Here is a 24,936-nt window from a genome sequence, read left to right as displayed (position 1 = left end):
CAGCCACCTGAGTCTTGCGGTGGTTGGGGGGCCGTGGGGGAGATGGCTGCAGCTGTGACCACCGCAGCCGTCTGCTCTGTGCTCGTGTGGGAGACCAGCCCCCCACTCCCCCACTCTCTCACTGGGACAGGAAGTGGGGGGTGGGAGCCAGGCAAATGTCCCCCGTCCCCTGGGATTTGCATAGGCAGGGGCTGGTGGGGGGGGGGGGGGTAGGGAAAGTGAGGGAGAGAAAGTCCCCAGAGAGATGTGGGTGCCCGCGGGCGAATGGGGGCAGGGAGGGGGCTCCCTTAGCCGGTCCGTCTAATGGGTCCACCTTGGACCAGGAGCGCGACAGGGAAACGCCTGGGAAGAGTCTCCCCGGCGAGGGAAGGGAGAGCGGGGAAGGGAGAGAGGTATGGAGACGCTCGGCTTAGATGCAGAAGTATTTACTGAGCCCGGAGACAGAGGGATGGGGTGGGGGAGAAAAGGGGGACAGAAGTAAGACAGGTGGACAGAATTGGAAAGAGGCTGAGAGGGACAGAGGGAGCAAGAGGCAAAGGAGACCCAGAAGCGTAAAGTGGAGGCAGAACACAGAGACACAGGGAGCGGGGGGACCAGGGGGATCGGGGGGACCAGGGAGACCAGGGGGTGTCAGGGGAACAGGGTGGAGGGCCCTGGAGATGTCGGCGGGGGAGAGGGTGGGTGGCGGGGGAGGCAAGTCTCCCAGGAGGGGTCCGTGGGGTCCAGAGGGAGACAGGAGGAGGATGGAGAATCAGAGGTGGGAGGGAAGAGAGACCCAGAGGGGCAGGAGCGAGCGTGGACACCCCCCAGTGGGGCTGACAGCGGGGACCACCGCTGGGGGAGGCCTGGCAGGCGGGCAGGGGTGGGGGGGCCGGGGTCCCATGTGCAGGTTTAGGGGCCCCACTCACTGTGCAGCCTCCAGGGCGAGCATGGCGGTGCTGGGCTGGTTCACTGCCGGGCGCAGCCGCCACCCCTATTTATACCTTGGCCCGGCCCCCTGGGGGCAGGGGTGCCTGAGCTCAGCCCTCCTCGAAAATCCCCTCAGGGAGGGGGTCAGGGGAGGGGGCTGGATTGCACAACCTCTTGGTCACGTGGTGGGGAGGGCGGGCCCAGGAGCCGGCTGGATTTGGGGATCCCCACAGTTGGGAGCGGGGGTAACCCTGAGGGGTGGAAATGAGAGGAGCTGGATTTGGGGGGCCCTAAAGGGGGTCCTTGGTCAGTAAAGTGGGGGGGTCACAAGCAGGGGGGCGTGTCCCTGAGGAAAACCCAGGCCCAAAGCGGATGAGGACCCGAAGGTGGAAACATCGTGGGTGTGCGATGCGGGAGGGGGGTCCCCTGGGTCGTGGGGAGTGGGAGCCTGCGAGCCGGGGCTGCCCCAGGCCTGGAGGAAACGCCAGCACCTGGAGGGCCAGCTGCCGCAGGGAGGGCGCGCTGGGCAGAGCGGAGCTGTGGGCAGGGGGTGGGTGCCCGGAGATGCCCGCTCAGGCTCCGGGGGAGACGGGCAGGCCAGGGGGACAGGGTGGAGGGCCTGTGAGGGCTGGCAGCGGGGCGGGAGCCCAGGTGTCCTGCACAGAGGGGAGGCGGTCCAGTGGGGGTTTGGGGGTCAGGGCCTGACCGTGGACTTTGTCCCCGCCCCCAGACACCAATCACAAAGCACCAGGTAACAAAAGGTCCAAACTTTATTAGTTCTCCACCGGTCCCACCCGGCAAGGCCCGCCTGGGAAGCCCGCGGAGGTCAGAGGTCACCAGGCCTCGGGGCCAGGGGGCCCAAAGCGCCTCAGCAGCTGCTCCTGGTCCTCCAGGTCCTTCCGCACCTTCTTGCGCATGTAGAAGATGGGGCAGTCCCGGCTGCGGGCGGGCGGGCGGGCGGGTCAGGGCCAGGGCTGCTGCCGGGCTGCACCAGGCCCGATGCCCAGCCCAGGGATGGAGCGGACCGTTCCCAGGACTTTGGCCCCGGCCTGCCGCCCACCCGCCCCCCTCCCGTGTGGGGCTGTTTGCTCAGCGGGCATGGGGGGGGGGAGCGATAACAGCGGGTGCCCGAGGAGGCGCTGGGCCACCAGCCGTATATCACCTGTCACCTGGCGTGGGAACCCGCCCCGCCCACCCGTTCCCTGGGGAAAGCCCGGCCCCACCCTGGGGGAGGGGGTCGGTGCAGCCATCTCCCCCGGGGCAGATCCTGGGCGCCCGACCCTGCCCCACCCAGCAGCTCCCCACCCCGACCCCTGGGAGGGCTGGGTGAGCACGGCCGCTTTGCAGCCATGACGCTGAGGGTGAGGGGGGCTCTGCAGCCGGAAGGGGATGTGGGCGTGGGGCTGCCTGGGACCCTGGAGTGGGGGCCCAGCTCCCCGAGGGCCCGGGGCACAGGCTGCGCACCTGGTGCAGATGACGTCCTCGTGCAGGCTGCCCTGACAGCGCTGGCACTGCGTCCACAGGCGCGAGAAGCGCTCCTCAAGGGCGTTCAGGTGTGACACCTGCGGACGGACGGACGGACGGACGGGGGGCTCAGCAGCAGCCCAGGCTGGCCCCTCGCCCCAACCCTCCCCGAGCCTCACCTCCTTCTGATACAGCTCCGACTCCCGGGGCTTGCAGTACTTGCACACGGCTCCTGGGGGAGGGGGGGGCACGGGGGAGCTGGGGCCGAGCCAGGGCCCAGGCTACCCCACCCCTGCCCCTTCCCCGCCCGCTGCCCATCCCGACTTCTGAAAGTCCCCACAGACGGAGAACAAGGGAGAGAGTGTGCGGGGAAAACTCCCTGGGGAACTCCTGGGGTGGGGGGCCGGGACCCTCTTGGGGTGACTACAGAGAGGAGACCCCCACCCAGGGGAGACCCTATCTGGGCAGCCGTGCTAGCTTGTGGGCAGGGGCCGGGGACCGCGGGCGCCAGCGGAGGTGGGTAGAGGGCGGGGGGCAGGGCTGGGCCCGCTCACCCTGGTGGCTGAGGACAGTGCGGCAGCCGATGCAGCAGCTCTGCCGCTTGGCGAAGGCCAGGAGGCCGCCCACCTTGCCGGTGAGCACGGTCTTGCATCGTGTGTGGTCCCCCCCTGCAGGTGAGGGGTGAGAACAGGCGTGGGCTGGTGCCCCCAGTCCCAGGCACCCCTGCCCCCCCCCCACCCGGGGCATCCCTTACGCAGCAGCACGGCCTCGGCGCGGCCCTCGCCCAGGATGGGCTCGAAGATGCGCAGGAGCGGCTTGGCGAGCTGCTGCTCCAGGTAGTACTGCGTGTCGATGGGCAGGCTGTGCTCCAGCACGAACAGGGGGTCCTGCGGGCAGAGCGCAGGGTCACACCAGGACCAGAGCAGTGGGGGGACTGGGGCTGGGACAGAGGACACCGGGGTGACAGGCTCTGAGAACAGAGGGCTCCCCCAGCCGTGATTGGGACCATGGTGTGGGGCAGTCCCCTGGGCACAGCGCTGCCCTGCGGGGAGCAGCATCAAGGAAGGGGGAGGGAGGTTGGGATGAGGTCATAGGTCCCTGGGGGTCCCTGGCCACAGGGTCTGTGATCCATGCTGAGGTCCACAGGCGGGGCCCTCAGGTATTCAAGGAAGGGTCAGAGGTCACAGCGATGAAGGATGAAGGGGGACAAGAACTGGGTCAGAGGCTGGATAGGAACGAGGGACTGAGGAGGATGGGGTGTGGGGGTCAGAGGTTACAGACGTCTGGGCAGGATGGAGGAGGGTATAGATCTAAGGGACCCAGAGGCTGGAGGAGGGCCAAGGAGACAGAAGGGACACAGACACAGAGAGAGAAGGCGGGACGCCCTGTGCAGCGAGGCTGAACCCCTCGCAAGGGGGAGCGAGGGAGAGGTCAGACACGGGGGTAGGGGCACCCTCCAGAGGGCACAGGCGGCCTGGGAGCAGAGCACCCTGGAGCCGACGCCCGGGTGTGCTGGGGCGGCGGGCAGGGCCCCGCGGGGCCGCAGAGGGAAACACCTTCCCACCGCGGAAAGCAGAAGTGAGAGCGGGCGGGCTGGCGGCGGGCAGCCAGGTGGGCCTGACCTCGGACTTCATGTAGGCAGCCACGCCCTTGGCGGCCCCGATGATCACGTAGGGGACCCGGTCTCCCAGGCTGGGCGCGCTCCCGGGGTCCCGCTTCCTCATCCTGCGGGGAGACGGTGGGTGAGGGCAGGTGGACGGCAGGTGGGCGGGGCCAGGAAGTGGTGGGCGCAGCGGGCTGGAGGGGCTATTTCTGGACGGCCGGGCCCCCGGCGGACCTCTCGGCCAGCTCCACGTGGGCCTGCTTGCCGGCGTAGTCCGCGGCCGCGCGGGTCAGCTCCTTGGTGATGACCAGCTGCGAGATGTCGATGCGGTTGCACAGCAGGTCCGAGATGACGTCCTGTGCGTGGGACACGGCACCCGCGGGGTCTCTGTGGGCCAGATGGGGCATCACCAGTGGCTGCTGAGGGCCCGGCTGGCACCTCCACGCCCCCAAGGCTGGGGACCAGGACGGGCTCCGGGGCTGAGGTCCAGGACCCCACAGCTGTCCAGCCCCACACTCTTTCCACCGCTTCTCACTGAGGAAAAACGGGCCTGAGCCCTGTGTCCCCGAGGGAGGAGGGGCTGGGCTCCGGGTCTGAGGGCGGAGGGCTGGGGTCTGGACTCAGGGGTCTCATCCACACACCGGTCAATGAGCAGGCGGCGAAGTGAGGCGGTGACGAGGTTGGCCACCAGGGGGCAGTTGTCCCTGCGCACAGCCTCCAGGCCCTTGCAGTCCATTCGGTCATGGGTGTCCGGCCGGGAGGAGAAGAGCAGGCCAGCGTAGCGCTTCTTGCTGATGAGCAGGTAAGGGAAGTAGACCTGGGGGGGGACCCATGGCTGAGGCCCCTGAGACTGCAGGGTGTCCAATCCTGAGACACCCCCCCCAGAAAGTGACAGACAGGTGTGGTTCCTGCGATGTGGGATTGGGATGCTTGGGGGACTGGACCCTGAGACCCCAACACCTGAGCTCGGGAACACCCTCAGCTTTCCGGGGAACCCCAGACCAGGGTCCCCAAGTCTAAAACAGAGGCTGGACAAACCTAGAAACAGGCCCTAAACATGAGATCCAGACTCTGGGCTAAAGCCTTGGAAGCCCCAAATCTGGGTCTGGGGCAGAACTGAGGCAGATGGGGGCACCCCCAGAGAGGAGACGAAGGCCCAGAGTGAGCCCCGAGGCAGAGCCCTCCCCAAACTGGGAGGCTCTGAATCCAAGTGCAGGGGTGCCCCTGACCTGACCTGGTTTGAACCCTGGGGATAAAGTCCGTTGAGAGCCCCAGACAATGGCTCCCTGACCCAGGCCTGGCCCGTCAGAGTCCCCGCCCCCCCACAGGTACAGGGAAACTCCACACCAGAGACGCCCCGACTGTCACAAAACAGCACGCAGCGTGCAGAGTCCAGGCTTTGGCGGTTTCGATAGCCAAGGCCCCAAACTCAGGAGGATCCGGCAGCAAAATACCTTGACCCTGGGGCCCATGAACCCAAAGAACGGGACACCCAGAGTACCCCGATCAGCACCCCAAAAGGGAGACCCTGCGAACACTGGGTTTCCCAGATGCTGACCGGGGGAACCCCATATGTAGGCATCTGTGAGCTTTGCAGGCACCCTGAGAAAGAGGCCCCCCCGAAACTGCCAAGACCCTCACCGTACCTTCTCAAACTCCAGCCGGATGGGCGAGGGGAAGTGGCCGGACACCCAGTCCGCGGCCTCCCGCCCCAGAGCCATCGCTTCCGCCACAGAGGAGACGCCAAACCGGCACATGACGGAGTCGGTGTCGCCGTACACCACCTGGTGGGGAGGGGCGTGTGACCGAGAGGCCCCGTGCTCCCCGCACCAGGCCCACTCCGGGCAGCGGGCAGGGTGGCCCCTGACCTTGGCGCTGGCGCTGTAGCCGTTCTCCACGGTGTACTTGGACTCCACCAGCTGTTTTGTTTTCTCAATCATCTGGCGGCCAAACCCCGTGACGCTCTGTCGGGGAGATAATCACACAGTGAGGGCCCAGGAGCCCTGTGCAGTGGACACGAACTTGGGGTCCCACCTCCACGGCTTCTTGTAGGTGTGGGCTTGGGCAAGCCATCCTATCTATCTGTGCCTCAGTTTCCAAATCTGTAAAGTGGGGCTACGAAGCTGCTCCTTAACGGTCTGTTGGGAAGAGCGGACTCCTGGCACAGAGGAGGAACGGACTGCATCAAGTGGAGGTGCTGGAGCCAGAAGCAGCCATCAGCTCGGGGTCTCTCTCTCCGTGGGGGTGCCGTGACATGTGGTGACATGGCAGGCAGCTCTTCGTGGTGCAAGACCACCGATATTCATGGCCCCTTCCCTCAAAGTCAGCAGGGCCACCCTCCCCCAGCCCCCATCTTTGAGCAACTGGGAAGGACACTACACAGTCCAATGCCCCCAGGCAGGGGTTGGCACTGGCTCCGTGAAGAAACCATACCTTCCCAACAGCCTTACTTTACCGATAAGGAAACTGAGCCTGGGGGAGGGAGGAGGGGCACACGCGAGGGAAGACGGGGGTGACTCTTCTGTTTTTGTTTGTTTGGAGCCAGCCAGAAAAGCTTTGTCTTTTAACTAGAGCATGTAGGCCACTTACATTTAGTGTAATTGCTCATTCGATCTGGACTTCAACCCACCACTTTACTTAACCAGCCTTTTATTTGTTCCACCTGTTCCATGTTCCTTTTGCTTTCCAATTTTTTTTCTGGAATGATTGTGTATTTTTAAAGGATTCCATCCCCCTGCTCCCAAAAACTTGCGACAGAAATACGGAAAGAAGCTAAGAAACAGGGAAGGGACTGAGAGGGAAAAGACCTAGAGACAGGGCCAGGAAGCGGCAGTCCTCACCGAGGGGGCCCCGCGCCCCGGGGGAGCAGAGCTGCATTCCCCACCTGGCCTTGCTCAGGGGCTAAAGCCTCAGCGCCAAACACCCCGGCGGCTGAGGGAGGCCCAGGGACGGAGGGGCCCGTGGTGTGTGGTTAGCCCCTGGGGGTGAGCTTCTAGCCCTTGGAATGTCCTGCCTGGTAAGAGTCTTTGCTCGCCTGGGGCCACATGGCATCAGCTTGACCTCTACGTGGGCTGAGGACCCAGGTCAGCCACACAGGGGTCAGCCCTGCCGACGGGACCAGCCTCCAATAGAAACACTGGCGGGACGAGCGTCCCTGTGGGCCTCACCCGGGGATGCCGTCTCGCACCACCGACGGGAGGAATCAGCAGTCCGCACGACCCCCCTGGAGACAACGGACGCTGTGCCTGGTCTCCCGGGCCCTGCCCCACGGCCCTTCTCCTTCGGCTGATTTTAACCGCTCTCCTTTCACTGTATCAAATCGTAACTGTGAGGACGTGGCTTTTCTGAGTGCTCTGGATCCTCCCAGTGAGTCACTGCATCTGCGGGGTCTCGGGGCACCACTAACTGCAGGTGGGTGGGAATTCCTCCAAGCCTTTCGCCTAGAGGTGCATGAGGCCTGACACAACGGCCAGGCAGGGAGGGAGCTCCCCGTGGCTGGAGGTAACCAAGTCTGGACAGGAAGACTTTCTGAAGGACCTCTCAGGCCGTGAGCTGAGGCGCCGCTCCCAGCTGGGCAGAACCTCAGAGCCTCTGTGGTCTCACTGGGGATCTGTTTTCCTGTCCCAGGAGCACAGCTGCCTCCGGTAAACAGGCCTAGGATGCTACTGTGGGTGGGGAGCGAGGCCACGGGCCCAGTTCCTTCTCAGAGCGGAGCACTAACCAAGCACCCACTGAACATCCTCAGTGGGGTCCTCAGAGCTGGGGCAGGAGGGGGGACCCTCATGTCTAATCTGATGGTGACCAAGGGCGAGCCTGACTGTGCTTTTGGGTGACCCCCAGCCCTGCCCCCGGGCCCCCACCCCCAGCAGAGCCTGGCCTTGTTCGCCCCTGAGCAGGAGGGAGGGGGGCCTGCCCTCCACTCCCCCACCCCCATGGGGACCGGGGAGGATGTGGGCTGGGGTGCAGCTGCTGGGGACATGGGGGTGACGGTGGCAGATGAAGAATGAGCAAAGCCGCTGCTCTCCCCCACGGCCCTCGGCCTCTGCCCGCCCGGCCCCACCCCACCTGGTTCCGCCCCTGCTCGTGTGTCTGCGGGCCCTTGGAGATGACTGCCTTCCCGTGCACACTCACGCCCGCGGGCCTCTGTGTCCCCGATGGGCTGGGCGCTGCATGAGGGCAGGAACTTGCACTGGCCTTGCCACCTCTGGACCCACAGGGCACAAGGCCCAACCGCTGGCAGTCTGGCAAGCATTTGGTGAACAACGGAACGGACCCATCACTCAAGCACCCTCTCCAAAAGGCTGGCGAGCGGGGCGACCTGGGCCCTGACCTCCGGAGGCGGCCCCTCCACGTGGGCCCTGGTTCTCCCAGGACTGTGGTCGGCAAACTGCGGCTCGCGAGCCACATGCGGCTCTTTGGCCCCTTGAGTGTGGCTCTTCCACAAAATACCACGGCCTGGGCGAGTCTATTTTGAAGAAGTGACGTTAGAAGGAGTTTAAGTTTAAAAAATTTGGCTCTCCAAAGAAATTTCAATCGTTGTCCTGTTGCTATTTGGCTCTGGTGACTAATGAGTTTGCCGACCGCTGTCCCAGGAGGGTGCTGCCTGCCCCCAGCGCCCACCGTGGGGCCTGAGCACTCACCTGGGAGATCTCCAGGCACGGCAGCTTGCCCACCTGCGCGCCAGTGAAGCCGTACACAGAGTTGGCGCTCACTTTTAGCGCCAGCTGCCGCCCGTCCAGGACCTGCCGCCGCAGGGGGTCTGTCTCCTTGGCCAGCTCGGCCTTGGCCCTGGGAGGGGGGGGAGCACGGGCACTCAGGGGGCGTCCCAGGTCGCGGGGAGACGAAGCCCGGGTCTGGGCACGCAGTCAGGGCGCCTCTCCGGAAAGGCGTGTGTGGCTGTGTGGGCCGGGCACTGCACAGGGCGGCGGGCACAGGGGCGACGGGGAGCTGCCCGGAGGGGCGACCTGTTCTAATTCCCACACAGACAAAGGGAAGGTGCCCAGCAGCGCAGGGGGGACCCAGGAGGGACAGGGGGACCCACGAGGGAGCCTCAGCAGGGGGGGGCGCCGGAGCCCACCTCTTCCGGGCGCTGAGCAGGTTCTCCAGGATCTGGGGCAGCAGCCCCTTCCGCACCGACGTCTTCACAAACTCGTCCCCGGTGGGCGTCTTGATGAACTGGTCCTCAGTCAGGCTGGGTCGGGGGATGGCAGGGGGTGACGCCCGGCCTCCTCCTCGCCCCCCCCCACTCTTGCCTCTCCCCTTCCCACTATTTCTGTTCCCCACCCAACCCGCCTGAGCCCGGCCCGATGGTCTTGGGGCCCTCATGCCACAGAGGGCGCCATACCCCCGTTTCGTACCCCAGTTTCTGGGCAGCGCCGGGCCGCAGGAGCGTGGTGTAGCACAGGTTGTGGGCCATCATGATGGACGGGTACAGCGAGGAGAAGTCCAGGGTGGTGATGGGGACGTCGTAGTACCTGGGAGTGCCAGCAGTAAGGGCGAGACCCCTCGCCACCCCACACCAGCCCCGCCCGGCCAGGGGCCTCACCCTTTAAGGGGCTCGATGACCGTGGCTCCCGTGTAGTCCTCGCCGCCCTCTGTCTTCACCACGGGCATCAGCAGCCCCTCGCGCATGGCCTGGGGGGGAGAAGGCAGGAAACGGAGGGTGGGCGCGGACAGGGCAGCCCCAGGGGAACAGGCAGAGGGAGGGGCCGCCGCTGGGACCGAGACCCGCCGGGGCTCTGCCACTGACCTGCCGCAGCAGCTGCGACACCACCTTGACCTGCTGGCCGCGGGTGAGCAGGTAGCCGAGGGGCACGCCGGTGACGCGCGCCATCTCCATGGCGTTCACCAGCACCATGAGCCGCTCCAGCAGCCGCAGCGGCAGGAAGGCGTCCTTGAGGCAGTACACGGCCAGGCGGCGGCGCGTCTGGTCGTTCCCGTTCTGGGGACAGGCACCGATGGCGTCAGGGGGGCAGGGAGAGGGCCGGGGTCTGGGCGGGGAGCAGGCAGAGGTCAGGGAGTTGACAGGTGGGAGGGAGTCTGAGAGGCTGGTGTGGACGAGAACAGAATCAAGGTCATGAGAGTCGGCAGAAATAGTGACATCTGCAGGGCGGGGTCAGCGGTTAGGGGCAGGAGGACAAGGTGAAGGTCAGGAGCACAGGTGGGAGGTTGAAGTCCAAGGTCAGGAAGTCGGGTGGAAGGCTGAGGTCAGAGGAGTAGATCAGGGGCAGGAGGTGGGGTCAGAGGTCAGAGACGGGGCAGAGGTGAGAGACCAGGGGCAGGAGGTGGGGTCAGAGGTCCCGGCTGAGGGTCACCTGCAGGTCGGTGATGATGCTGTGCTGCACGTCCTCCTTCTGCTCCCCCAGGAAGTGGAAGCTCACGGCGTTGAGCGTGTAGGAGCGGAGCTTGTACTCCCGCAGCAGCACCTGGGGCGGAGGCGCAGGGTGGGCACAGGCCCCGGGCAGCGGCCCCACAAGGACACGCCCCGCCCACCGGCCCGGCCGCACCTGCAGCATGTCCATCTGCACGCGGCCCACCATGCTGACCACCTTGCTGTCCCGCCGGCCGGTCTGCTTCGACTGGAAGGACGAGTCCCGGATGGTGGAGCGGAGGCCAGCCACACGGCCCAGGAAGGGGAACCCCTGCACCTGAGGGCACAGCAGGTGGGAGCTGCGGACGGGGTCGGGCGCCTGACCCGGGACTCCCAGGCCTGTGCCAGCGGAATGGAGACCAGACCACCCATGACACTCCCCACAACACAGCTCTTCTGGCTGGGAGGGGACGGGGGGCAGGGGGGGCTGGGCGGGTGTGGACTAGAGGGGAGGACAGGAGACCGGACAGGGAGAGCCAGGGGCCTGAGGGCTGAGGGTAAAGGGGGCAAAGACGGCTCCAAATGGCTGGAGGGCTGCCCAGATGGGGAGCGGAGGAGCGGAAGGGATGATGCTCAGCTCAGCGGGAAGGTGGCGGGTGCACGGGGTGGGGGTGGGGAAGGGCCGGGTGGGAGCACAGGGTTGGCACAGAGAACCAGGTCTGGGGTCAGGAGAGGCGTCTGCCCTGGAGACGGTGGCCTGGGAGTGACCAGAGAGAGAGCAGCGGCCTGAGCTGGGCTGGAGCAATGGGGCAGAGCGGGGCGGGCCCTGACCCAATACGCCTAGATGCTCAGGACAAGGGGCGACTTGAGCAGACAGGTGCAGAGGCAGGGCGCAGCAGAGGCGGGAGAAGGCCATCTAAACCCAGGAACCCCGAGGCCACCAGACGCCGGAGAGGCCCAGAGGGCACTGAGCCTGCGGCCCCGGATCTGGGACTCCCAGCCTCCAGGCAGCCTGGTGAACTGACACACCTCACACCCTGAGCCGAGTGCAATAAGCATCTGGGTTCACCACATTCTTCAAGGAACACCCCCTCTTTCCTTATTGGTTTTTTAAAAGATTCTTTTAATTGATTTTTAGAGAGAGAGGAAGGGGTGGGAAGAGAGAGAAACATTGATGTGAGAGCAGAACACTCATCAGCTGCCTCCTGCATGCACCCCACCAGGAATCGAGCCCACAACCCGGGCATGTGCCCGGACTGGGAATCGAACCGGCAACCTTTCCATGCACAAAACATGTGACCAACTGAGCCACACTGGCCAGGAACCCATTTCCTTGTTTTGTTTATTATTATTTTTTAATCCTCACCCGAGGATATTTTTTCCACTGATTTCTAGAGAGTGGAGGGGAAGGAGGCGGGGTGGGGTGGGGGAGATGGAAGGGAGGAAGGAGAGGGAGAGAGAGAAACACCGACGTGAGAGAGACATATAGATTGGATGCCTCCTGCAAGTGCCCCTACGGGGGCTGGGGAACCTGCACCTGAGGTATGTGCCCTTGACCGGGAATAGAACCTGTGACCCTTTGGTCCAGGGGCCAACACTCTAACCACTGAGCCAACCAGCCAGGGCCCCATTTCCTTATTTGTTGCTGACGTGTGTGAAAGCCTAGATCAGGCCCTGCACCCTGCACACGCAGCCTGACCTCTGAAGGCACAAGCCTTCTGTTGCCTAACATAAACACCCTCCTAGCGTCCGCACGCACCCGGTGACCTGGACTCTGAGCAGAGCAGGGACTGGAGCTGCTGGGCGGCAGGTGCAGAGCCAGGTGGACCTCAGTGGGGACAGAGCCACGGGGGCGAGGGGGCGGGGAGAGGGAGGTGTAGGTGTTGTCTGAGGCAAGCCCACCCCCCACCCCGCCGTGGCGTGGCCTGCCCTACCTTGAGGTGCTGGGCCCGGGTGATGAGGTACGGAAGGTCGAAGTTCTGGATGTTGTAGCCGGTGATCACGTCGGGGTCTACGGTGCAGATGAAGTTCGACCAGGCCTGGCAGGGGGCGGAGGCACACGCAGGGTCACTCTGCTTGTCCTCCCGGTCACACCCCTACCACGGTCCCTCCCGCTCCTGGAATGTTCTGGAAGCCCCCAGAGCAGTCCTGGAGCCCTCCCGCTGGTGGTGCTTCTGGAAATAACCGTTCTCCCCTCCATGTGAAGGGATCCGAACTCTTGGATGTGAGTCTCAGGATCAGGAGAGCTCAGAAAATGGCCTCAAGCCCGGGCTATGAAGGTTCGGGCCGGGGGTGCGCAGGAAAGCGGGGGGACGAGGAACAAGAGTCACCTGGAGCAGCTCCTCCTCCCGCTCGTAGCTCTGCACCTGGGCCCCCAGGATGGGGGCGCAGGGCCGCAGGGTGAGCGCCAGGCGCAGGAAGGGCTCGGGCTCGCCCCAGCGCAGGCCCAGCGAGCAGATCTGGATCACGGGGTCCCGCTCGGGCTCGGGGAAGATGCCTGCTCAGGGAGGCAAGGAGGGGATGTAGGGACCTGACCCCTCCTCACCCTCAGGACACACCAGGGGGCTACACCTCTAAATCTCCCCTCTCTGTCCTGACTGCCCACAGACCCCGCCAGATCCATCCTGGCTGCCCTCTCTCTGCCTTCATTTCCCGCCTTCTCTCCCCCACACAGATGGGGATGGTCCTGCCCCAGGACCTTTGCACTTGCTGCTCTCGCTGCGGGGGGGAGGGGGGGGAATATGCTCTCCCCACCCCCACCCCGTCTGAAGCCCCCTCACGCCGCCACCACCCTGGCATCTTACAATGACCCGAGCACCTGCATGTTTACTTCCTCTTCCCCCAGAAGCACAGGGGCTCCCCGGGGGAGGCTGGCAAGTCACTGATCTAAAGGGAGGGGAGGGGAGCCCACGGCCTGGGGCAGACCTTTGCGGCCAGCGCACTCGATGTCGAAGCTGAGCACCCGCAGGGGTGCGATCCGCTGCCACTCCCCTTCGGGCGGGTGACTGACCACGTCTGACCACAGTACATCTGCCTCCAGCTGACACAGTGTGGCCTGTGGGGACAGGCGTGTCAGTGGCTGCTGGGTCCCCGGCTCCGTCCCGCACCCCTGGCAGGTTCCTACCTTCCCCTCCGGCCTCAGGACGTATTTCCCAGCAGGCAGTTCCAGCCAATTGCAGCCCACGATGTCCGCGTCCACCATGAACCTGGAGGGGGATGAGGTCAGTGGGCCGAGACCACCTGGGGGGAGTGGGGCGGGGGGGGGGGGGAGGAGAAGCGAGGTGGGGGCTGGTACCGGATCTCAAAGTCAACGTTGGCCTCGTAGGGTGCAAAGCTGGGGGTGCCCAGGCCTGCCACACGGACTCCCTGCTCCAGGAGGCGGCGGGCGGGGGCCACGAGGCGGGGCAGTGCCAGGGTGATGCGCAGGAACGGCGAGGGGCCGCGCCCATGGTACCCGAACATGCCTGCGGGGGACAGAGGAGGCTGGCACCGGCCCGGAGGGACCCCACCGGCTCAGCCCCGGGCGGCACTCACTCTCCCGGGAGCACAGCTCCACGGCCAGCACGGCCGGCCCCTTGAGCTCCTTCCCCGCGCGCTGGTCCCGGCTGATGGCCCCGTTCAGCTCCCGCTGCAGGTCCCCCAGGTGCTCGGGCCCAAAACCTGGGGGTGGGAGGGCTGGTCAGGGGCGCAGGGGCCGCCAGGGGGTCAGGAGTCAGAGGCATCGTCTGGGCCGGGGCCACTCACCCGGGGGCGCTGGGGTGTAGAAATAGGGGGCGAAGCCGTGGATGTGGCAGCAGACGGAGACGCCCTCATCGGTGACCCCAAAGGCGCGGAGCACGGGCACGGAGCTGTGGGATGGCGGAGGCGCCCCGGGCAGGGGCTGTGCTGGGCCTGGGGGTGTGACAGGGGAGGCAGGTGTCCCTCCTGCACGGGGAGCACGGCCCCCACTCCTGCAGCTCGAAGCCCTTCAGCCCCCACCAGCTTCCGCACGGCGTCTCGGCCCTTCTCCTTCCACCTGCCCCTGTGGCCCACTGCCCACCCACAGCTAGAGGGAGCCCCGCCTGTTTGTGAAAGAAAAAAAAATCTCTGAGAAAGGAAAATCGACTTGACGTGTTGTATGTGATGTTAGGAATTTGAACACGGGTGTAGGTTTGTGCAATCACCACCAAAATTGGGGATCGACCTGCAACCCCTGCAACTGAGGTCCATGCCCTTGACCGGAATCGAACCTGGGACCCTTCAGTCCTCGGTCTGACGCTCTATCCACTGGGCCAAAATGGCTAGCTGTCATTCTAAATAGCTCCCTTGAGCTGCCCCTTTGCAGTCATCCCCCCCCCCCCCGAGCCCCTGGCACATGCACCCTGACCCCCTCGCCAGACTCCTCGCTGCCCAGCCTGGGCAGCCCCAGCCCTGTCCCTCCCTCACACAGCCCTGGTCTCACAGTGGGGACTGCCTGGGACAGCTCCTCCCACACGGAGCCAGAGGGGCTGACCCGGGCCCCCCTCCGCCCAGGAGCCCGGGGCCCCACCTGCCACCCACCGGGCCTGGCCCCAAACTCACCCACATAATGGTCGATCTCCAACTGCTGGAAGATGAGGGGTTCTGTCTGGGGGTCCAGGGGGGGTGGGGAGGGCCGAAGCCAGCGGGCATCTCTGGCTGTCGGGGAGAAGTGCCCTGGGGGGGGGGTAACAAGGTGCTCAGTGATCCTCCCTCAGACCTAAGTAACCGCCCGCCCTCCCGGCCCAGCCCAGGAGGCTTCCCAAAATACAAAAGGAAAGTCAAGTGGAGGTGGTGGTGTAGATCAGGCGGGAAACTCGGAAGAGATTGCCAAGTCGAGGGGTCAAGGTCAGGGTAAAAGCAGCAGGCAACAGAGGGGGCATACTGGCATGGGGTCAAAGGTCAGCCCTTTGTGGAGCTCAAAGTGGGCCAGAGGTCAGAGTTTACAGGTCAGCTCTGTGGCTGACTCTCAGTTCAGAGGCAAGAAGGGCGGGGGTGCGGGGGCTCCCACTCCAGGTCTCACGCTCGGCAGCCCCCTCCTGGGCCGACTGCAGCTCCTCCTCCAGCTCCTGCAGCCTGCGCTCGGCCTCCATCTCCTCCATCAGCGCCAGCTCCTCCTCAAACTGGGATGGCCGAGGGGCCTCATCCTCATCCCAGAGGCCCCCGCGGGCCCGCTTCGGGGGCGCCCCGGCCCCGGCCCCCGGGCCCGGCCGCCGCTTGTCATACATCCTGGGGGCCAGTGGGGGCGGGGTGAGGGCTCCTGTCTTCCCCTCGGCCTCCCCCGCACCCAGGGCCTCAGAGGGCCTCCACCTGCAGGCTCACAGGGGCTGGCGCACCCAGACGCGCAGGCACCATCAGTGTCACTACACCCACTGCCACCCGCCTAGCCCTTCCCTCGCGTGCCCGAGCCCCCCACATCCTTCACCCGTCCGCTTGGCCCCTGCAGACCGATGTCATGGGCCCCGCACGCCCTGGCCCCCTCTCCGGCACAGGCTTGGTCCTTAGCTCACCCCTTTCTTTCCTACCAGATGCCCTCGATACCCTCGCCTACCCATCACCCATCATCACCCACTGGCCAGGCCTGTTCACCAAGCGGCTGGGAAGTGCCTCCTTCGGGCCAGTCCCGGTGCCGGGCGCCAGGGAGTGGCCCGAAACACCAATCTGACCAGGGCCCGCCCCAGCCGAACACACTTCAGAGGCTCCCATCCCGTTCAAACACAAAAACAAAAGCCCTTTTTATTTTGAACGTGAACCGTTCCCCCAGACTCCCCAAGCCGCAAGGTACTGCCCCCTTTGCTTCCACTCCCTCTACTCCCACACGTAATAGGCACGTATCAGTCATAACTTACGTATGTTTCTATGTCTTTTTTTAAAATATATTTTATTGATTTTTTTACAGAGAGGAAGGGTGAGGGAGAGAGAGTTAGAAACATCTACAAGAGAGAAACATCAGTCAGCTGCCTCCTGCACACTCCCCACTGGGGATGTGCCCGCCACCAAGGTACATGCCCTTGACCAGAATCGAACCTGGGACCCTTGAGTCCAAAGGCCAATGCTCTATCCACTGAGCCAAACCGGCTAGGGCTTGACAAGATATATTGATATAAAGGTACATATCCTCTGGTAGAGTGAAGACGGTACTCAGGTTAAGCCTATTCGATTTGGTAACTTCACTGTGGTTCAGTAAGAGAACATTCTAAGGAAATACACACTCAAGTATTCAGGGGTAAATGGCCATGATGTACACAAGCTATTCTGAAAGTGTTTTTTTAAAGTGTGCATGCAAGCCGAAACCGGTTTGGCTCAGTGGATAGAGCGTGGACCTGCGGACTGAAAGGTCCCGGGTTCAATTCCGGTCAAGGGCACGTACCTTGGTTGTGGGCATATCCCCAGTGGGAGGTGTGCAGGAGGCAGCTGATCAATGTTTCTCTCTCATCGATGTTTCTAACTCTCTATCCCTCTCCCTTCCTCTCTGTAAAAAAATCAATAAAATATATTTAAAAAAATAAACAAATAAAGTGTGCATGCAAATCAAACATAAACAGGGTAAAATGTGAAAACAGGTGAAGCTGGGTGAAGGGTAAACAAGTGCTCTTTGTCGTATACCTTCCTATACATTTGAAATTATTAAAAAAGAAAAAGTGGTAGCCCTAGCCGGTGTGGCTCAGTGGATAGTGTTGGCCCGTGCACGGAAGGGTCACCAGATCCATTCCCAGTCAAGGGCAGGGACCTGAGTTGCAGCTTTGATTCCCAGCCCCAGTCGGGGCATGTGCGAGTGGCGACCAATCAATGTGTCTTTCTCACATAAATGTTTCTCTCTCTCTTCCTCTCTTTCACTGTCTCTAAACATCAATGGGAAATATCCTTGGATGAGGATTAATATGAAAGGAAAAAAGGAAGGAAGGGAGGGAGGGAGGGGGGGGAGAGAGAGAAAGAAATGAAGAATTGTAAAATAGTACATGTCTCCCGTGGCTGAGACAGAGGATTATAGAAACCTACAGCAGACCCCAGACCCAGATGGGAGGGAGGAGGGGGTTAGGGACACATCAGCTGTCCCAGGTTCCAGGGAACACCTCTGGATCCCATAACCATCCCCCAGATCCAGTCTCTCTTTGGTCCTTTTTTTTTTGCCACACATCCTTGGTCTTGGAGGCACCACAAGCCGACAAGCTCAAGACTCCATTTCCCAGGATGCACGGCTAGGTGGTGGTCACATGATCCAGTCCTACCTAGCTCATGGACCTGGGGTGACTGTAAGGAGGGCGACTTTCAGGACAGCCTGAAGAGGAAGCCTGCTCTCCATCCTCTTTCTTCCCTCTTCCAGATGGCTGGAGCGTGAATGTGGTGCAACGAGCCGACCTTGACCACCAGGACAAGGGCGACATTGCAGGGAACACAGAGCTACAAGATGGAAGGAACCTGGGCCCTCAACAGCCTTCTGGAGCACACCTGCCTAGCTTTGGATAATTATGTGGATAAACAGATTTGTATCCTGTCTGGGTCACTGTGCCTTGGAACCTCTTTGTTACAGAGTTTAGCCTAGACCAGTGGTCGGCAAACTCATTAGTCAACAGAGCCAAATATCAACAGTACAACGACTGAAATTTCTTTTGAGAGCCAAATTTTTTAAACTTAAACTATATAGGTAGGTACATTGTTATTAACTTAATTAGGGTACTCCTAAGCTGGCCTTTGCTAAAAACTCAAGGGGCCAAAGAGCCGCATGTAGCTCGCGAGCTGCAGTTTGCCGACCACTGGCCTAGACCATGACATCACAGAAAAATTCTGGACTGGGATGTGTTACAGCAAATGCTGGTCCACAATGGAATTATTTCTCAGCATTAAAGAGGACGCAGTTCGCCCTAACCGGTGTGGCTCAGTGGATAGAGCGTCGGCCCGTGGACTCAAGGGTCCCAGGTTCGATTCCGGTCAAGGGCATGTACTTTGGTTGTGGGCACATCCCCAGTAGGAGGTGTGCAGGAGGCAGCTGATTGATGTTTCTCTCTCATTGATGTTTCTGACTCTCTCTCCCTCTCCCTTCCTCTCTGTAAAAAATAAATAAAATATATATTAAAAAGAAAAAAAAAAAAGGAGGCAGTTACTGATATACACACAGGATGGACGTATCGCAAACAGGTGTAAAAGAAGCCAGACACACGAGCGCACACTGGGGAAGTTGGGAGTGACGGCAAATGGGTGATGGAAATGTTCTTCCATTCTGTGATAACGGAAATGTTCTAGAACTAGAGAGGTGGTGGCTGCACAAGACTGTGAATGTCCTAAATGCCACTGGCTGTGCACTTTAAAATAGTTAATTTCACCTCAATTTTCTTTCCTTTTTTTTTTTGTTTTGTTGTTGTTGTTAATCTTCACCTGAGGATATTGTTCCCATTCCTTTTCAGAGAAAGTGGAAGGGAGGGAGGGAAGGAGAGAGAAACATTGATGTGAGAGAGACACATCGACTGGTGCCTTCCGCACGCTCCCTGATCGGGGTGGGGAGCAAACCCTAACCCAGGTACGTGTCCGTGACCAGATATCGAGCCTGCGACCCTTCAGTGCGCAGGCTGACACTCTAATCCCCGAGTCACACTGGCCCGGGCTCACGCCAATTTTTAAAAACTGAGTATATGTTATATGACGGCATTGCAGAGTTCTAGAATTGACTAACCCAGTGGTCGGCAAACTGTGGCTCGTGAGCCACATGCGGGCGCGCACGTACAGTGCGATTGAAACTTCGTGGTCCATGCGCAGAAGTCGGTTTTCGGCTCTCCAAAGAAATTTCAATCGTTGTACTGCTGATATTTGGCTCTGTTGACTAATGAGTTTGCCGACCACTGGACTAACCTCTGGTGCTAGAAATCAGGCTAGTGGCTGCACCTGGTGAGAGACTGACTGGGGAGGGGCCCGGGGGAATGTTCTGGGCGATGGAAACATACTGTACATCCAACTGTGCGCTTGAGACCGTGCATGTCCCTTTATGTAAATTAGACCTCAATTAAAAATGTAAAAGGGGGGGAGGCCATAATTCCACACCCAGGGGTTTATGCTGCAGGTATATTATGGCATGATGAAAAACTGCATTTACTAGGTTATTTCCGGCGGCATTGTTTGCCATCTCAAAAGACTGGAAACCACCTAAATGTTCTCCCCTGGGGGACTGTTTGAATAATCCCATTAATTCCGCCCGGTGGAATATTATGCAGCTGGATAAAGGAATGAGGAAGCGCTCTGTGTACTGATGTGGAGGGCTCTCAAAGACACATTGTTAGGGAGAGAAAGCAAGGTACCGACGGTGTACTTAGAGCGTTATCTTTTGTTCTCAAAAAGTTGTTTAAGAAAATGGGGGGCACCGGACGCTGAGGGGCTTACAGGAGCCCAGAGGGGAGGCCAGGCCCGGCCTGGCAGAGAAAGGCACCAGGGGGCCCACTGGCTGCCCTGGGTCAACGGGCCATGGCCAGCGGGGTGTGGGGCAGGGGAGGTGTCACCAGCAGCAAAGTGGAGGTTCCTTGGTGAGGCCCCTATTCAGGCACCACCCTAAATGCACCGTCAGGGAGGGCAGCATTAGAAGGAAGGAGGCCTGTGTGTCCCCTCAGGGGCCCTGGCACCAGACAGGAAGGAGCTTGGCCAGCTCTGTCCCCTTCTCGGCCCTCCCGCAGCAGAGCCTGACGGCGCCTGCAGCGCTAACACCCGCTGAGCGCCCACTGGGGTCAGGTGCTGGTTCCTCTGTGACCCGCACTCCCTCAGTGTCCCCGCTGCACTTCACCTAACCGCATGGCATTTTGTGGGGGTTTTTTGTGTGTGTTTTTAATTGCTTTTAGAGATAGAGAAAGGGAGAGGGAGAAAGAGAAGCTTCAATGTAAAAGAGAAACATCAATCGGTTGCCTCTTGTATGCTCTCCCCCGACCAGGGATCAAACCCGCAACCTGGGTATGTGCCCTGATGGGAACTGAACCCACAACCTTCCGGTGCGCGGGAGGATGCTCCAACCAACTGAGCCACACCAGCCGGGGCTCACCTCATGGCGCGAAGTGCCATCTCCACGCCGATCGCTCCTGCCTTTGTGCCTCTGGCCCAGACCTCTCCTCGGGCTCCAGGCTGACCGGTCCAGCTGCCCACTGGGAGGCTGTCTCTTCGGGCACCTCAGACTCCAAAGCCAGCCCCTGATCTCCCCCCAAACCTGCTCCTTGCACCTCATGGTCTCCCCCTATTCAATAAATGACAGCTCCCATCAGGCCAACAACTGTGGAGTCACCCCGACTTCTCTCTTCCCCTCGGACCACGCGCTCACTCTATCTGCAAACCCCGTCAGCTCTGCCTCCCGGGAGACCTAAGTCCCACAGCTTCTCAGCCCCCAGCTACTGGCCTGGCCCCTCTGTTCTCTAAGACTGTTGCTGGCGTCTTTATTTTGCGCATTGCTGTTGGTCTGTCTCCCCCTGCTGGAAGATGAGCTGTGATGGCCAGGATCGTCTGTTTGTTTACTGAAATACGGCAGGAGTCTACAAGTGCCTGACACAGAGAGGGTCCTCGAGAAATACCCGTTGAATGAGTAAAGAGCCTCTCCAGGGCTCCCTCATTCCACCCTGCCCCCCTCAGTGTATTCTCCACACAGCAGTCAGAAGGATCCTGTACAAATATGTCAGATCAGCCCATCCCTCCTCTGCTCAGAGCCCACCCCTGGGCCCATCTCATGCTGAGTTAAAGTCCGCTTCATGGCCCCCAAGACCTTGCACAATCGCTTCGTTTCCTTTCAGCCACCACCTCCCACTCTCTCCCCCCTGCTCACTCGGCTCCAGCCACTTGCCTCCTCTCGGCTCCTTAAACGCTCCAGGCTTAGTCCCTGCCTCAGGACCTTTGCACAGGCCGCTCCCTCTGCCCTGCCAACTGTTCTCCCCCAGATGGCGCTGTGGCATCCTCCCTCCCCTCCTTCAGGTCTTAGTTCAAATATCACAGTCTCAGTGAGGCCTGTTTAAAAGGGCAACCCCACTGCCCCATCCTGACCCTCTCCAACCCTTTTCCCTGCTTTCTTTTTCTTAAATATATTTTATTGATTTTTTTACAGAGAGGAAGGGAGAGGGATAGTTAGAAACATCGATGAGAGAGAAACATTGATCAGCTGCCTCCTGCAAACCCCCTACTGGGGATGTGCCCGCAACCAAGGTACATGCCCTTGACCGGAATCGAACCTGGGACCCTCAGTCCACAGGCCGACGCCCTATCCACTGAGCCAAACCAGTCAGGGCCCTGCTTTATTTTTCTTGATGCCACTTACCACTGTCTGGTGCCCTGTATCAGTTCTCCGAGTTCTGCAAGTATGGTCCCTGGATTAGCAGCTTGAGCTCTGGGTGGGAACTGGTTGGAATGCTGACTTTCAGGCCGCTGCCCAGACCCACTCAATCCGGCCCTCGGGAGTGGGGTCCAGCACTCGGGGCTCAGGTCTGAGAACCACTACACATCAGTCTTACTTACGGCCTGTCCCCACAAGGAGAACAGAGCTCTGAGAGCAGGGACTTATCTTTTGTTTCTGCTACATCTCACGCACCCTGACGAGCGCCGGGGACAGAGCACATGCTCAATAAACAGCTTCCAAAAGAATGATGGGCCCTGGCTGGTTTGGCTCAGTGGATAGAGCGGAGGCCTGGGGACTGAAGGGTCCCAGGTTCGATTCCAGTCAAGGGCACATGCCCGGGTTGCTGGCTCAATCCCCATTAGGGGGTGTTCGAGAGACAGCTGATCAATGATTCTCTCTCATCATTGATATTTCTATCTCTCTCTCTCTCTCTCTCTCTGCCCCTTCCTCTCTGAAATCAATAAAAATATATTTTTTAAAAAATAAAAGAATGATGGAGGGCACTCATGGAATTGTCACAAACACTTTTGAGGTCTGAGGTCGGTGCTGTCCTTACCCTCCAACACACACAATTACTGGGACCCAGGCCCAGAGGTGAAGCTACCGGCCCAAGGCGGCACAGACAGCTCAGAGGGAAAGCCAGGGTCCAAGCCAGGCAGGCACACTGTACTCCAGAATGCCGGCCTCCGGGCGCGCCGGGTAAGGTACACAGGGGAACTGCCCTCTGCCCAGCAGGGCAGAGACTGGGCCTCCCTGACTCCCGCTGCTCTTGTCATGCCGGGGGCCATCGGGCCTGTGTCTCAGACAGGGACCCCTCAGAGCGCAAGGCAGGGTCTGGCGCTTCTCTGAGTCGCCCGCATCGCCCAGCACAGGGCATGGCCTCCTCCTTTCCTCGGCCACCTTACTCCTCTGAATCCTCGGAGATTCCGCTGTGGCTCAAGGCCTCCCGACTGCCCCTCTGCCCCCTCGGGGCTCCCACAGCGCCTTGTGCTACTTCTGTTATTGCACATGTGCACCCCAAGCTGGGAGTGCTTCAGGCTGTGAGCGCCCCCAAAATCGGCCCAGGGTCTCGCTCAAGTCGGGGTGCCCAGCACAGTGCCAGTTTAGACTGCTCTCGAGTGTCACCAACCCGTGAGTCTTCCCTGAGCCCCAGCTCCCAGTTCCTGTCCTCCTCCCACCTGAACTGAATTTTCTTTTTTTTTTTTTAAATATATTTTATTGATTTTTTACAGAGAGGAAGGGAGAGGGATAGAGAGTCAGAAACACTGATGAGAGAGAAACATCGATCAGCTGCCTCCTGCACACCCCCTACTGGGGATGTGCCCGCAACCCAGGTACATGCACTTGACCGGAATCGAACCTGGGACCTTTCAGTCCGCAGGCCGACGCTCTATCCACTGAGCCAAACCGGTTTCGGCCTGAACTGAATTTTCACTGGTTCCCTCGTGCCCAGCAAGGGGCCTGGCACAGAGCAGTGACTGAAGGCCTGAAGAGGGAAGAGCACTGCCCAGGAGGGAAGGGCGTGGCAAAGGCCCCGAGTGGGGAAGGAACCTCTGTAAGAGATGCGGGGGGGGGGGGGGGGGGGGAGGTGGAGGAGACTGAGACATGGCAGCAACAGATTCTTGGAGTAGGTGGGGCTGCAACACTAGGACACTGACGTCACCCTGCCACTCACTCCATCTAAGCTCTGCCTGCAGAGTGGCATCCGCAAACCTGCTCTCCCTCAGCCTTCTCCATCCAGCCGCTTGCTCCGCTTCCAACAGCCCCACGTCCTGCTGGCTCAAGCCCCACAGACAAGCTGAGCCTGGCAGAGTCCTCCCGCCTGCTTGCCTCCTGCCTGGTCTTCCTCCTTCCCACCCTGGCTCCTGCTACCATTCCATCTTCACTCAGCAGGCGAGCTTCTCAAAACTAGGGCGGTTCACGCGGCTCCAAGGCTGAAAACCTCCCATGACGCCCTACTGAACCCAGAATAAAAGCCCCCCCCCCCCCCCAGCAAGGTTCACAAGGCCCTACAGGATCTGCTTCCCCGCCTCGTCCCCACCCTCACCTGTTCCCTTCCCACCTCAGGGCCTCGGCTCATGATGGTCCCTCTGCCCGGGTGTCTCTTTACATAGCTGACTTCTCTCCAATGTCACTCCCCGGAGAGGCCATTCCTGACCACTCCAGCCAAAGCAGCAGGCTACCCGGCTTACTCCACTTCGGATAAGGCATCGCAGCCTGAAAGCACTGCTTTGCCGTTACTACTAATTACTGGCCCACTCACTGTCCTGTCCTGAGGCAGGAAGCCTCTCTCACTAGTTCGTGCAGCAGCCCCTGCTTCTATAACACTGCCTGGCACCGAGTACTCAGTATTTGGTGAATAAAGAATAACACCATGCCCCCACGTGCACACTTCAGTCCTCCAGTGCCACCGGGATCCGGTGCCCCAAAGAGCGTCCAGAGTGCATGCCTCATCTCGCCCCGGGACCGGGTGCCCATCGCTGGGCCCCCAGGTGCAGGCCAAGGTACCCCCGCCCCCGTCATCTCCCCGCGCGCCCCCGCCCAGCCCCTCTTCCGCGCGCCCCCGAGCCAAGGGGGTCCCTCCCGCCGTCACGCCCTAGCGACCCCTCACGCTCCTCTCTCAGGCCTACGTGCCGGCTCCCCAAGCCCCCTGGCAGGGTCCTCGGCAATCCCCCTTGTCCCTTCACTCACCCGCTTCAAACAGCGTTTCCCGCCACGGACTGCGCCGCCGTGACCCCTGACTCCAGCGCGCGCAGGCCCAGAGGCGCAGCGCGCCGAGCCGGCCACGCCCCTCCCGCCCAAATAGGGCGAGACCACGCCCACCATAGCACCTGGCCACACCCCGTTCTTCCAATTGGGGAGAGGCCACACCCCCTCGTTCCAATTGCAGGCAAATTCTCGCAAAAACCCGCCCCCTGTTGACTTATGCGGCCCGAAGCCACGCCCCTCCTCGCGGAAGCTTCGCGGCCTTGTGAACGCTGCGCGCGCAGCCACCCTGAGGCACCACCCCCGCCAGCCCTCGGGCGCTGCGCGCGCAGCCTCCGCAACCCCTCCCGCCTGCTGCCCGCGGGGACCACCTGCGCACTGACCATCCTTGCACCGGCAGCCTGACGTCCGCCCTCCCTGCAGGAGCTGGGCTGTACGCGCTCAGGTCCCGGCCTGATCTGTTCGGTCTCACGGCCTCGTTTCCCCACCTGTAAACTAGACCTAGCGTGTGGCGGGCATACCAGTGGGGTGCCCAGCTCACCATTTGTAACTACTCTCATCTCTGCAGTCCTCTCTCCCCCGTCCCACAAACAACATAAC

At 61.5% G+C, this 24,936-nt stretch overlaps 1 protein-coding gene across 2 annotated transcripts; it reads right to left on the bottom strand.

Annotated features, from left to right (window-relative positions):
- Nucleotides 1-1,653: 1,653 nt before the first annotated feature.
- On the bottom strand, nucleotides 1,654-24,378 carry POLD1 (DNA polymerase delta 1, catalytic subunit). Of its 2 annotated transcripts, XM_079800110.1 has the most exons (27): nucleotides 24,322-24,378; nucleotides 15,307-15,512; nucleotides 14,847-14,960; nucleotides 14,031-14,177; nucleotides 13,821-13,946; nucleotides 13,582-13,750; nucleotides 13,411-13,492; nucleotides 13,212-13,341; nucleotides 12,617-12,783; nucleotides 12,221-12,325; nucleotides 10,483-10,623; nucleotides 10,291-10,401; nucleotides 9,726-9,917; nucleotides 9,522-9,610; nucleotides 9,334-9,450; nucleotides 9,054-9,167; nucleotides 8,617-8,764; nucleotides 5,845-5,940; nucleotides 5,623-5,760; nucleotides 4,618-4,793; nucleotides 4,211-4,363; nucleotides 3,996-4,098; nucleotides 3,128-3,260; nucleotides 2,928-3,041; nucleotides 2,553-2,605; nucleotides 2,374-2,471; nucleotides 1,654-1,848 (listed from the first exon to the last, which is right to left on the bottom strand). In XM_079800110.1, exons 2-27 carry the CDS (start codon nucleotides 15,509-15,511, stop codon nucleotides 1,743-1,745), a joined length of 3,327 nt encoding a protein of 1,108 aa, XP_079656236.1. In that variant the 5' UTR covers nucleotide 15,512; nucleotides 24,322-24,378; the 3' UTR covers nucleotides 1,654-1,742. The 2 variants fall into 2 exon arrangements, with proteins under 2 accessions (XP_079656236.1, XP_079656235.1); XM_079800109.1 differs by having other exon boundaries at nucleotides 13,212-13,492.
- Between the last annotated feature and the right edge of the window lie 558 nt (nucleotides 24,379-24,936).

The sequence above is a fragment of the Cnephaeus nilssonii genome (assembly GCF_951640355.1).
Source record: "Cnephaeus nilssonii genome assembly, chromosome: 20".
In the NCBI taxonomy this organism is placed as follows: domain Eukaryota; kingdom Metazoa; phylum Chordata; class Mammalia; order Chiroptera; family Vespertilionidae; genus Cnephaeus; species Cnephaeus nilssonii.
Note: the sequence above shows the minus strand (reverse complement) of the source record. Positions and strands in the feature narration are given on the sequence as shown.